At 40.7% G+C, this 13,990-nt stretch overlaps 1 protein-coding gene across 2 annotated transcripts in view; it reads left to right on the forward strand.

Annotated features, from left to right (window-relative positions):
- LOC122088927 (protein ENHANCED DISEASE RESISTANCE 2) overlaps positions 1-10,480 on the forward strand; it is a 39,466-nt gene extending 28,986 nt beyond the window's left edge. For both annotated transcript variants that reach the window (XM_042658307.1, XM_042658306.1), the window contains exons 2-3: positions 8,532-9,497; positions 9,974-10,480. In XM_042658307.1, the coding sequence (XP_042514241.1) occupies positions 8,548-9,497; position 9,974 (951 nt within the window). In that variant the 5' untranslated portion in view covers positions 8,532-8,547 and the 3' untranslated portion in view covers positions 9,975-10,480. The remainder of the gene's footprint in view (positions 1-8,531; positions 9,498-9,973) is intronic.
- Positions 10,481-13,990: the final 3,510 nt, after the last annotated feature.

The following is a 13,990-nucleotide window of genomic DNA, read 5'->3' on the forward strand; positions in this document are numbered from 1 at the left end:
AGCCTTCCACAGAAGAAACTCTTCAAAAAAATTCATGTGCGAGGTTTTGGACCCATAGCACAAGAAGAGGCCACTGCAGTTGTTCGGGTACATACTTGTAGTTTGGGCCGTTACAATACCATGTGCCTTGCTTAGTCACCCCATTGGTGCACTACGACATTTTCTAGGGCGATCTTGGCAACATGTTGGTATTCTTTACGATGGTGCACGGAACACCATCAAGGTGAAGCAAGAAGGTCGTACATACTTAATGACTTCACACGCGCTGATGGACATGTCACTTTAATGACTATCTCTTGCTCCAATGACAGATTAGCCCACTCTCCTTGATGTAGATCAAGTTGTTAAAAAGAGAATTCAATGTTGGCCCAATTCTGGTTCAGGTCTAGTTCAGTTTCGTACATCGAACTAGCCTTATTTTTCTCCAATCAGATCAGCCAACCTGCTGTTACTGTTCACATAGGTACTGTTCACGTGAATAGTACCTTGGGGTCCAATATTGACAGATGGTTTGGGAAAGATGTTGCCAGCACTTGTTAGGATATTAGATATTAGTTTCTATTTTTATTTCTTTGCTTTATCTTGGCAAGTAAGCTTTGTAACTTAGGAAGATTTGTTTCTTTTTTTTAGTTAGTTTCTATTTTCTTAGTGAGCTAGTTAGTTTCCTATTTTGTTGGTCAAATGAAGTTTCTATTTTGTAACTTAGCTTAGTTTCCTTTTTATCATTAGTTGTTAGTTTTTAATTTACTCTTACTTGGTTAGCAAGTTAGAAGTTAAATTAGAAGCTTTTATTTTTAGCTTTAGTTTCCTTTTTTATTATGTCTTTTTGTCCAAGCAATGTAAGGCTATTTAAAGCCCATCAATTATAATGAGAAGACAGATTTGAGTTAAACAATAAAAAGATGGCTTATGCTGTGGGATGGAGTTGGGTGAGATTCTCTAATTCTTCTTCCACCCTTCTTAACCCTCCATCAAATTCTCTTTCTTTTCTTATTTTCATTTTATTTGTTTACTTATAACCAAACCTATTGGAGGACATCTTCCCTATTCAGCCAGATTTTGAGATCCTGCCTGGGATTAGGATCACTTGTGATTCTAGTTCTACATTACCCCCTCTTGGGGTTACATTCCCATCATGCACTTTGAGATACGTGCCACCTTATCAACGAACGATTTACAAGGGTATCTTGGGAGCATAGCGTAACTCGACGGAATCGATTGCTTTTAAGACCGGGACAACTGATGCAGTTGGGCGAAGGATTATTTAGTTACCTTTTTGAGGTTGATTTATTTCCTTTTTTAAAATGGCTTGGGAGTCTAGTTTTATTTGATTTGGATTTCATATTTGTTTTAGTTTTAGAATAAGAAAGTAGGTTATTTCTAAGTCTTTAATTAGAGTTTTGTACCTAATGATGGGACTAGAATTTTTGGAATTGAATGAATGATTTTGTTTGGTTTGAAACGACAAATGCTGTGAGCTTCGATTTTCTCTCACCCCAATGATCTTCTTCTCTTCTCTTCCCTCTCTTCTTGTTCTTCTTTCTCTCTTTTCCTTGTTTCCCTGTTCTCTCTCTCTGTTTCTGTTTCAGGCGATACTTGCAGTCACTCAAGCTATTCGGTCTCCTTTGTGTTTGACCTGTTTGGGCTGAGATTTTGATCAAACGTTTCCCTGCCTTGGGCGACCTTAACACTAGAGTCCCGTCTCCAAAAAAGGCCTCAGTTGTGAAAGTCAACACTTGCAACAGGGCTGCAGCAACATTTACCGCCAGCTTCAGTTTTAGGTTCTTCCCATATCATTCTAGTTTGCCAATTTGAGCAGCTACCTTGTGGGTTTGGTGGATCTTCTCCTTGCTACCCTTCTCTTGGAATTTTTGACCCAACCGATAAGTATTGAAGGAGATCTCTGCATCAAAGCCTTGCAGCCTCACCGCCATGGGTTCGGTGCACAAGGAAGAAGATGACCAATCCTTCCTTTCACAATTCTTTTTTTTCCTTTGTTATTAAACCCCTTATTTCCCATATTGCGCTCTCCATAGTTCTTTAATGCCTCCTATCCTTATTTTATCCTTAGTTCCTTATTTACCCTTTCTACTAGAAAGTTACAAGCCCCTTGCTCTTGTTGTGACGTTCTAACAAAATTACAAATCTGCCATCCTTATGAACTTCAACTTATTCATAGAATTGCCACTCTTTTGTGAACATCAATATATTTACTGTTTTGCAGTTTAATCTTGAATTTGAGTGTTTCTTTGTTTGAGTAGGCCCTATAAGCGGTCCGATTCCAGTTTTGGAATCTGTGATCCGCATCGGGGAATCTGCTTTTAATCTCGACCACCTTATCTTAGGGCAAATAGGTTACCCTATCTTACATTTCTGTGTATGGAGTCACATATTCAAGACCACCAGTCTATGTTGAGTGATTAGGCACTCCCCAGGTATCATCACCTTACAGTTCTTACACAACAAATTTTCAGACCTTTTAGTTAGGTAGAAATCTTTTTGGCTGGTATGATGCCCGCTTAGTCCCTAGCCATAGCCACACGTGCAAGTTTCCATGCATGTGGCTCGTCTGTGCTTTTCGAGGTGCTGCCGTCAAGTCCTTTCAGTTATTAAAGCTGTTTATTTGTTTGAAAGCTCTTTCCATCATTTAAGTTGGCTTGCTCTTGTAGTTTACATAGTAAGCGAGTCGGGTTTAGGGCATTTTAGAAGGCTACTTTGATCAACCAAACAAGAGCCAAGCTGACTATTAGCAAAGCTGGAGTTTGACTTGGCTGGCTGAGGGTTTTTAATTCGCTTCTCTCTCTACTTTTGTAGGTAAGTAAGTGTGCCTCTCTTTTTATAGAGAGTGTTCACAATGGATAAATCATAAGCTACCATAAATCTAAAACTGAGATCTCCCCTCATTCCTCTCCTTAACTCCGTAGCCTCCATGTACATCTTCATAGCTTCTGTGATCCCTCCCAACCTGTCCATTCAGATCACCTCCTATAAGAATTGATTCATTATGACTTACTAATCTATTCTTGTGTTCTCAACATTATAACTTACTACTTTCATCCAATCGTACATGAGGTGCATAAGCAGTAATTATATTGACAACCTCTTTCTCCAATACAAGCTTGATGGATATAATCCTCTCTCCAAATATTTTAACATCCACGACATCATTCTTTAGATCTTTGTCCACTACTATGCCCACTCCACTTCCATTACTTTGATCTCCTGAATACCAAAGTTTGAACTTGTCCAACATCGTAAGGTTTTTACCCTTCCACCTAGTCTCTTGAATACAAGCAATATTAATCCTACTCATAGCTTCTATCAACTCCATTCTCTTACCCATTAAGGATCCAATATTCCAAAATGCTAATCTAATCCTATGCTTTTGGACTAGGTTCTTTACTTGTACATGTCCACTAGATGAGATCCCTTGCCTACTTATCACCGTATCTGGGCGTTGACGTGGTGTGTCGTTTACGGGGGACAACCTACCAAAAGGATGATAGGGAATGGTACTAAAAGAAATAAAAGTACTCAAGAAACAATATAATCCATGCAAAAGGTGAGTGGATGAATATACTATACTTCTAGTCTTATTAGTCCCATATCGATTCTGAGTGGGACAATCCCTTATCAGATCGATCTTTTGAGATGGGTTAAAGTAAACCCAGATGGTTCTCTTGTTGGTTGAAGACTCGGTTAGTGGCCAAGGGCTATGCACTACTGTATGGAGTTGATTAACTTGGACACTTTTTCACCTGTGTCCAAGTTGGCTTCTGTTCGTATTCTGATATCTCTTGTTGCTTCTTCTCATTAGCTATTGTATAAGCTCGATGTGAAGAATGCTTTTCTTCATATGGAGTAACCACTGGGGTTTGTTGCTCAGGGGGATTTTGCTATGGTGTGCAAACTGAAGAGTCTTTGTGTGCTTTGAAGCAGTCTCCTCGGGTATGGTTTGGCAAGTTCACTGATGTGGTTTGTAAGTTTGGGTTGTCAAGGTGTGATAATGATCATTCAGTGTTCAATCGGAAGTCTGGCACATGAAGGATATTTCTTGTTGTTTATGTTGATGATAGTGTCATCACCAGAGATGATATTGAAGCTATCCAAAGTCTGAAAACACATCTACAATAGAAGTTTCAGACTAAGGAACTATGATGGTTGAAGTATTTCTTGGATATTAAGGTTAAGTGAAAAAAAAGGTATTTCCCTCTCTCAAGAGGAAATATGTTCTAGATTTGCTGACAGAGCCTAGAATGTTAGGGTCCAAGCCTTTGGATACTCCTATGGATCCGAATATGAAGCTCACAGTTGAGAGGGGTGATTTGTTTAGATGATCTTGAGAAGTATCAAAGATTGGTGGGAAAGTTTAATTATTTGATAGTGATTAGGCTTGACATTGCCTTCCTTGTCAGTGTCGTGAGTCAATTTCTTTTGTCTCCACGGGTGTCACACTGGGATGCCGTTATTCATATTTTGAGATATCTTAAGAAAGCTCCAAGTCACTGTCTGTTGTACTCTGATCATAGACATGGCTGTATGGAGGGTTTCTATGATGCTGATTGGGCTGAATCTCTTATTGATAGGCGATCAATTACTGGGTATTGTACATTTGATGGTGATAATCTTGTGTTTTGGAAGAGCAAGAAGCAGGTTATTGTGGCTAGGTCTAGCATAGAGTCTTGAGTATCATGCCATGGCTCATGTCACTTGTGAGTTGATTTGGGTGAAGCAGTTGTTGACGAAACTTGGATTTGGGTGCACTTCTTCTATGCAGTTATGGTGTGATAACAAACTTGCGATCCATATTGTGTCAAATCTAGTGTTTCATGAGAGGACAAAACATATTGAAGTGGACTGTCACTTTGTTCGGGAAAAGTTGTAGCAAGGAGTTATTTCTACAAGTCATGTTCGCACAGGAGAACAACTTGCAAATATTTTCACTTAGTCTTTGGGGAGTGGTAGAGTAGACTATATTTGTAACAAGCTGGGTATGATTAATATCTATACTTTAGCTTGATGGGGGAGTGTTAGAAGTCTATCGTGAGAAGGAGTTGTCTAGCGCAAGTCGCGAGACTCCTCCCTTACGGTATTCTAGTCATATTAGGACTAAATACAATTAGAAGTAAGTAGTTAGTTTAGTTTCTAATTTTGTTCTTTCCTATTTCTGGTAGGACATGCGTAATAGCTATTCTATTTAATGAATGAAGGAGGGCAGCCCCAATCTTATCGATTAGGACTCCCTTTGCTCCCAAGGTTCAAATTTCGTTTCATTCCGGCAAAATTTAGGCCAAAATGGTTTTTTTTTTTTTTTTTTTTGTTTCACTAGTCAAACAGCCGTATTTTGACTTGAAACTTGGTGGGTAACTTATTTTAAGGTTAATAAACTTGCTTAGAACATAAAAATGTAAAAATATTAAGACATGACATTGTTTTAGAGTTGCAAGTTTGTTTGGTAGCAACCGTTGAGTTATTCTGAAAATTTTACGTGGTTTTGGAGAAAAAACTTTACCTTTCCTAAACTTTGAATGTGTAGATCTTGTAGGAGTCCAATGGAAGTCAAAATGTGTGATGATGTGGCTAATTAGAGGCTTTTTGGAGTGTTTTTCCTTCAAAATATGCAAATGGAACCGAAACCACCAAGACAGGGGTGATAGAGTCGAATTTTCGACCAAAATACCGAAATTTTGACCGAGATATGATATTTATAACACATGGAATGTACCAAGATAGGCGAGATACCAAAACGATACCGAAATTTCAGCCAAACTACCGAAATTTCGACCGAAATTCTGTACAAATGTTATTTCGGGCCTTATTTCGTTTCGGCCAAAAAAAAAAAAACACCAAAATCCCAAGGCGGAATTTCAGCAAGATTTCGAACCATGTTTGCTCCACAATTGCAGGTGTCTTTTTCTTCTCTTCTCTTTATAATTCCAATATCGTGGGTGAGGTCTAACCTCTTGGATGTATTTATAAGACAGAAAAAGACAAAAACTAGAAGTCTAACTAATCTAAGCTTTCTATTTGACTCTAAACAATTAAATAATAGAAGAAAAGAAAAAAAATGACACTTTCTGGTTGTGTGCCGTATGTCTAGACATACCCTGTGGTCAATGCCTCTGTGCGCGCTCCCATTGGCTCTTGCGCTGGCACCGTAGTTACATGAGCGGCTAGCATCCCTCTCCCAGAAAGATATAATAACTTAAATAGATAAAACTCCCTTCCATACATCAACTCTTTAGAAAGAGTCCTACAAATAAGTCCCACAAATAGGATAAACCTTGGACCCATTTGATAACGTTTCGTTTCTGCTGTTGCTGTTCCTAGAAACAGCATAAACGGCCTAAAAAGCGTTTGATAAAGTTCCGTTTCTCTTGTTTTTAGAAACATAAATCAAAATTTATATCAATTTCTGTTCCTAGTAACGCAAGTGGCGAAACAAGTCATACTTGTTTCGCCGTTTCTAGAAGTGAATGAAATCCCTGCTCGACAAAGGAGTTTGGCATCACCATTGTCTCTGCCACTAAAATTGCGCAGCTGCAGGAGGCGGATTTGGGGCCGTCTCCACCGCTGAAATTGAGCATCTGTCGGAGGAGGATTTGGGGCCGTCTCCCCCACTGATATTGCGTAGCTGCAAGAGGAGGATTTGGGGTTTTGGTGTTCTGGATGCATCTGGTGTCCTGTATAATTGCATGTTTCCATGGATCTAAGGTTTATGGACTTGATCCTGGTCTTCTTCGTCGTGGTTCTAGTCTTCAGCCTCATTTTTTTCGTCCGTCGGAAACCGAAGCTTGCGGTTGGTAGGAGGGAGGAGATCCTGGTCTTCTTCGTCGTGGTTCCAGTAACCTGGGGCTCATTTTTTTCGTCCGTCGGAAACCGAAGCTTGCGGTTTCCAGGAGGGAGGAGATCATTTCTCAGTTGTCGTTTTGGCATCCAAAGAGGTCGCTAGGGCTGAGCTCGAGGCTTCAATTGAGTACGGCGCCGCCGTTTTCGTTGCCCAGGAGTTTCAGTGCGTCGTCTGTTTTGTCCCGCCGCCGTCTGATGCTATCAACAATTGAAAAAATGAAGCAGACATGTTCGAAGGAATCAGAGCCCAGTTTCCTCTATCCTTCGGGAAGCAAACGAAATCGCAAGCTGCTCTCAAATCCTTTCACAACGCCACTCGCAGAAATGTGGAACCCTCATCCTCTTCTTCTCTTTCTAGCAAAGGCTTCCCTTCTCTCTCATCCTCCTCTAAGGCCTTGTTAAACGAATTAAAAAACAAGGGCTCCAAAGGCCGAAAACTTGAGTCCAATGATGCGAATGTTGAGCCAAGAAAACCCAATTCCACGGCTGAATAACAAGATGAAGGTCGAGAGAATGATGATGGAGCAACAGTCGAGAGACAGAAACGTTTCAAGAAACAAGGTTTATCAAACACCCAAAATTCCTTTTCTGTTTCTAGAAACGGCAATTTCCGTTTCTGTCGTTTCTTGAAACAGAAACGTTATCAAACGGGCCCTTTATTTAAGAAGGTAAATTCTTAATTAATAGCCAATGGGCCCCAAGTAGTACTAACTACCTAATTAAAATATAAATTTCGTGTGCCACCTTTAGAACTAAAATTTGGGTCTTATAATTGAACCCATATAATTTAACACACTTAAAACAAAAGTCTATAACCATGTACATCAAAACGGGCCCAAAATAATAGATCAAACCACATCTGATGGTGGTGAATGGTGATCATGCTCATGCATTACAGAAGCTCCTTGACAACCATACAAATGCCTTTCCTGAAACAATTGGTAAGAAAAATACAGGTTAGGTTTGAAACATGATTTCTTCCACAGTTTTACTTCTTGACAGAGTTGAAATACCTACCTTTATGCAAGTTAAAAGGGTAGCACAAGGGCAGGAATTTCAATCCATAACTGTTAATGCATACTTTCTAGCCAAGACTGATAATTTTACTATCATCCATGAATGCTTTAATAAGTTACATGCTAGTGGGTGAGAGAAGAATTGTTTTTATCATATAATAATTGTAAGAAATTTCAACTTCTATTTTATTGCAGTTAAAATTTTAAGTTATATTTATAGTACAAAGGATATGCAGGTTCTATCTTATTACTATAAACTAATTCACTTCTTTTCTCTATTAAACATTGTAGGGCCAAGTCTTTTGCTTCCATCACATGCAGAAAATTGTTCAAAATCCCATACTGTATCCATGTCTTACTGCATCATTGATCAAAGAACTTGACAGATACCTTTATTGTGACTCTAACCAAATTGTTTTTCTGGATTTCGTTCTGTCCATTAGAAGTATGGTTTTATCTATATTAAGTTTTAGCCCTTAGTTAGATCATAAGATTGCCACTTATATTTTGGGCTATGGTCCAAGAACCCCTGCCTGTTTGTAATGTGGCAACAGAGAACAGTTGAATTATATTTGACCTCCCAGGAGTGAGGTGAATGTAATTACAATTCTACAGATCACCAGTCCTCATATATTCCAAAATCATCTGATACATGCTTGTTGCCAGGTCACGCTATTTACATATGGATAGTTGCGATAGCAACAACCAGCAAGAATGGATAGAGAGGGTGAAATCTGGAGGCGCTGTTCCACTTTTTGAACCAGATAACTGCTCCAGTGGTTGGGCTTCTCCCCCAGGAGACAAGTTTATGGTCAGAGGTCCAGAGTACTTTTCTACAAGGGTTAAGATTCCTGCAGGGGAATGCCTTCTAAAACCTCTTGGATTTGATTGGATAAGAGGGGCTACGAAGATTGTGGAAGTTCTAAACCATCCAAATTGCCGCATTAGGAAGGCTCTTCAAGATGAGTTTCCTGCAGGTGGTGAACCCTTTGTTTGGGCTTTCAATCTTCAAGTCCCAAGCAAGGAAAATTATAGTGCTGTGGCATATTTTGTGGCAATGGAGGCAATCCCGGAGGGGTCCTTGATGGAACAGTTCTTAAAGGGGGATGATGGATTTCGAAACTCGAGGCTTAAATTGATAGCCAACATTGTGAAGGGTCCATGGATAGTTAGAAGAGCTGTTGGTGAGCAGGCGATATGTATACTTGGACGAGCAGTTTCTTGTAAGTATTTTATAGGACACAATTACATAGAAGTTGATGTTGATATTGGAGCTTCAATGGTTGCAAATGCAATTGTTCATCTTGCATTTGGCTACATCACAACTCTGACTGTTGATCTAGCATTTCTGATTGAGAGTCAGACTCAGTCGGAGCTTCCAGAAAGGATCTTAGGAGCTGTAAGATTCTCGGACTTGAACCCACCTTCAGCCAGGTCAATTGAGCCACCATCTACTGAGGGTGTCAGAAATTTGCAATCTTCTCTGCCAACGCGATTTTGGAAATCGATTGGACAAGGTTTCTCACACCTTATACACCCGGGTGCTCAGGAAAGTAGCTCTGGTTCTATGTCTGCACATGTCAATGGCAATGCCAATCATGAAGACTGCAGTGGTAGCAGTACTAAAAAATGGTAAGTTCTTAATGTTTGTATCATGGAGAATTATTCTCCAGAGCTGATATTTCAAAAGTAGTCAGTTTTAATGATACCCAGTTCTTTTTAAAATGGTTGTGTTTATTTATACTTTTTCCAATTTTATGTGCGGAAACTCTCCTTGATTGACGTTTCTGTACCATCTTTATATTCATTTGAATATAATCCATTCTTTGTTTTGTAGTTCATATTTCTTTCTCTCTTCCCGAATAGGATTTTATTAGAAATGCGAAAGGAAGGGGGAAGAGGTAATATTCCCCAGCCGTAGAAACATTGTAGTGCACACACCAAAAGAAAAGAAAATGGGGGGGGGGGGGTGGTTGTTACAGAACAAATAGTTAGTGTTTAGTGTGTACTTGTTTCTAAAAAGAATTATAGAGAGCTGGCTAGAAATGATTAGATTGCCCTGATTTTTTTGACCCCTTATGCTTTTGTATGCTGTATCTGCTTTGCAGATCCTTTTCAGCTTCATTTGTGGCTTCGTTGATGTCAGCAGATCGGTTTGGCCCATGGGAAGGATGAAACCTGACAATACTAAATATCCGGAAGCTGTAGCCATCCGGTATATTGCACTGAGTCATGCTGATTCTGTGAATCTTCCCTCAACTAAATTATTTTACTCTTGAGCAAATTGGCATGGCTGAGCCGCTGAATGCATTATTAGATGGCCCCTCTGTTTTTCACAGGCTGGATTTCTTCGCTGTGATTATAGGGCACATGGATCATTGCCATCAAGCTGGTTGTTTAAATTGTTGTCAGCATGGAATTTTTATTACTTCTTGATGATGAAATACTTACGTACTTGCTTTAGGCACCGAACGAATTTTCAGTCTTGAATGTTTCTTCACCATGATTTCTCATGAATTATGATCCATATCGTATGTAATTGATTCATACAGAATTGATTTATGTGCTTATTATTTTCTCAATCAATGAACCTTCCCGGAAGCAATCCGCTAAAACCCAGAGCTGACCTGTCCTGTTACTAAAAATGGAAGAGTTCTGGGAGCTGATTTTGGGATCAATTATTAAATGTGACGGGTTTTCCAATGGGTCTAGAACCAGAAGACAAATAAGGAACCTTTTGGAACTGGAATGGCTTTGGGAAAATCTTGTTGTAACAAGGTTAGGATAATAAAATCGGAACCTTATGTTTTTGCCCTTCTAGGATGACACTTTCCCCCCTATTGAGGGTGAGTCTTGTCATTTTACATGAATACTGTATTAAATAAATTTTCATGTTTTGAAAACATTTTATCTATCCATGCGTTAAGGGAACATAATGTACACATAGTGGAACATAATGGAACTATATAGGTTAGTATGTTATTGATCATTGGATCCTCTTCTCCGCATCTCAACCATTCAAACCCTTTGTTGTTGCATACCTGTTTTTCCTCTCTCTCTCTCTCAACCCAACCCGGCACCCCTGCTCCAACCCCTCCCTTGTTCTTTGCATCGCCCTACCTCCTGCTGTCTTGTGCCCCCTACTGACTCCACAACCCCAGCCCCACTCCCCTGGACCTCCATCGCCCCTACTCTCTGCTCATAGCCTTGCACCTCGCCCCAGCCCTCTCTTCGTACTCCAGCCTCTCCTCTCCTATTGGTCTAGCACACAACCATTTTTGTGCCATTTTTGTGGGTTTATTGAAAATTGCTGCCATGACGGCAGTTCATTCCGCCCAATGAAGAAAAGTGTTTGACATGGGTGGGCACCTTGAATCGAGTACAAAGTTGGTTCATTGCCCCCACTTAACTACACTCTTTTCGCTTTGTTGTTGCAGTTTTTTGCTCAATTCGGACCTGTAAAACATAGATTAGAAACTAGCATGTAGAGAACTTCAGGATGGAGGTTTCGATGCCTAAGTCAATTTCTAGATGAGTAAGAAAGGAAAGGCTTGTAGAGTGCTGAGTGTGCTAAGTCTTACCCTAAAAATCTATTAAGTGTCCTTTATATGGAGGTCGGTGCTTCTCCTACTAGCTAGTTGGTTGCTTTCCTTGCTGATGTGGACTTGCTCGTCATTGGTAGCTCGGTCACCATTTGGACTGATATGGTAGATCTTGTAACGGTTAACTCAACCATAGTTGACCAATGGTAAGATAATTGTCTATCTCAACTTTGGTCAAGTTTTCTAGCTATGGTTAGGTCGAGAAACGGTTATGGATGTCATTGTCCTATGATCAGAAAGAAGATCTAGGTCACACGTGGATAGTTGATACTATTCGCGGAGTAGGATATATGGCCTACCTAGGTAATGATTCCTTACAAGATATCGGTTTGGTTTTACCAAGGACGATCATGCATGGTCCAGATGTTTCCATATGTAGTTATGGCGTATCTCGAGGTCGTGGAATTAAGTGGTGACCAAGGCCGTGATTGGTCAAAGCTGCAATGGTGTATTAGTATGGCCCATGCTCAGGGTACTAAGTATTGACCAGGGATGTCATTGGTCGGTGCCGTAATTGTATATTAGATACTCCCACTCCCTTATACCATTATGGCACTGACGAATAACAACATAGTCAGTACTTAATACCCCGAGCATGGACTATGTTGATATGCCATTGCAGCTTCGACTGATCATGGCCTTGGTCGGCACTTAATTCACAACCTTGAGATACACCATAACTACATATGGAAACATCCTGACCATGCATGATCATCCTTTGTAAAACCGAACAAATATCTTGTAAGGAATCATGACCTAGGTAGGCCATATATCCTACTCCATGAATAGTATCAACTGTCCAGGTGTGACCTAGATCCTCTGTCTGATCATAGGACAATGACATCCATAACCGTTTTTAGACCTAACCATAGCTAACAAACTTGACTGAGGTTGAGTTAGACAGTTATCTTACAATGGGTTGACTATGGTTGAGTGAACCGTTACAAGATCTGCCATCTTAGCCTCGATGGTGACCGACCTACCAATGACGAGCAAGTACACATCGGTCCACATCAGCAAGGAAAGCAACCAACTAGCCAATAGGAGAAGCCATCGACCTCTATATAAAGGACACCTAATGGATTTTTAGGGTGAGACTCTTAGCACACATATAACTCTACACGCCTTTCCTTTCTTACTCATGTGGAAACTTACTTAGGCATCAAAGCCTTCGTCGTGGCTTTCTCTCTAGGCTAGTTTCTTACCTATGTTTTATAGGTCCGAACTAAGTAGGAATCTGCAACAACAATGGCACCATCTATGGGAAAGGACGAGATGCCATCTGAGTATTGTTAAGTGACTATAATGACATAGGCTGTGATACCCTACTTTTTAAACCCGGTCTAATTACACGGTTGACCCGGTTTAACCATGCAGGACCCGAACCGGAGAGGGTTAAGGCAAGTTCCTTATGGACCATGATGACAAGGGTGACCTTGAACACCGGTTGGCCAGACAAGTCCGAGTCAGTGCCAGAGGAGACGGGTGTACCCAAGCTGTGTACATGCATATATCATAAGGCCATGTACGGATAAAGTTGGTATGTAACCGTATCCTAAAGCGCATACGTATAATATATCTTGTGCCGAAAGTGAGATTCATGTCGAGAGTCGAATTCCACCAAAATCCCACTTGTTGGCCAATTTTTGGCCCTCAGGTGGGCGGTCACAGGTGGGCGCATCCGCCCACCTGAGTGACCCACCCATGTGGTTACTTAGTTGTTTTAGAAAGTATAAATAGCATTTATAAGTTTTCCATTTTCTCATTTATGACATTCGGGTGTTTGGTGAAAAGAGCAAAGAGGAGAGAGAAAAGGAGGGAGAAAAGAGAATGGAGAAGAAGAAAGAGGAGGAAGAGGAAGAAGGAATGGATTTAAGCGGCGCCAAGGCTTGATCTTCCCATTCTGACGCCGGAAGAGTGATCCCCAACACGAGATCTGCGTTTAGAGGTGAGCGAAGGCTATATTCCCTAAACTTTCACCATACCCAAGTAAAACCCTTGATTTGGGTAGTGTTTCTTGAGGTCTTGTAAATCCCCCTTGAGATGATGAATCTAAGGTTTAATAGATGGTCTATATGTTGATTGTGAAGGATTTGAAGAAGTGTTTACAAGGTTGGAGAAGCATTGGTGATTTGAAGTGATTTTGGGGTTTTCGAACGAGTTCTTGAGCAAAGAAGGTAAAATGGCTTCCATTCCTTAAATCTAACCTAAATCTAGGTCAGAATCATCTTATGAGACCTTGAATGTGTGGAAAATGGATTTGGAAAAGCCCCATTTGATTTCCTCAAAGGTTGGGAAAGGTTTCGGGGAAAATGGCATTTTTCTGCCAGGACCGGTGGGCCAAATGGCCCGCCTGAGGGCACCCACCTGAGAGGATAGGCCCTCGGGGCTAACTGGTGGGCCGATCGGTAGGCCAACCTGCCCGTTGGTCCTGACAGGCCCTCGGCCTCCACCGGTGGGCCCCTACTGACAGGTCGACCTGCCCGCCGGTCATGACCGGTGGGTCAGGATCGGTGGGTCGAC

The sequence above is a fragment of the Macadamia integrifolia genome, chromosome 9 (assembly GCF_013358625.1).
Source record: "Macadamia integrifolia cultivar HAES 741 chromosome 9, SCU_Mint_v3, whole genome shotgun sequence".
NCBI classification, from domain to species: Eukaryota; Viridiplantae; Streptophyta; class Magnoliopsida; order Proteales; family Proteaceae; genus Macadamia; species Macadamia integrifolia.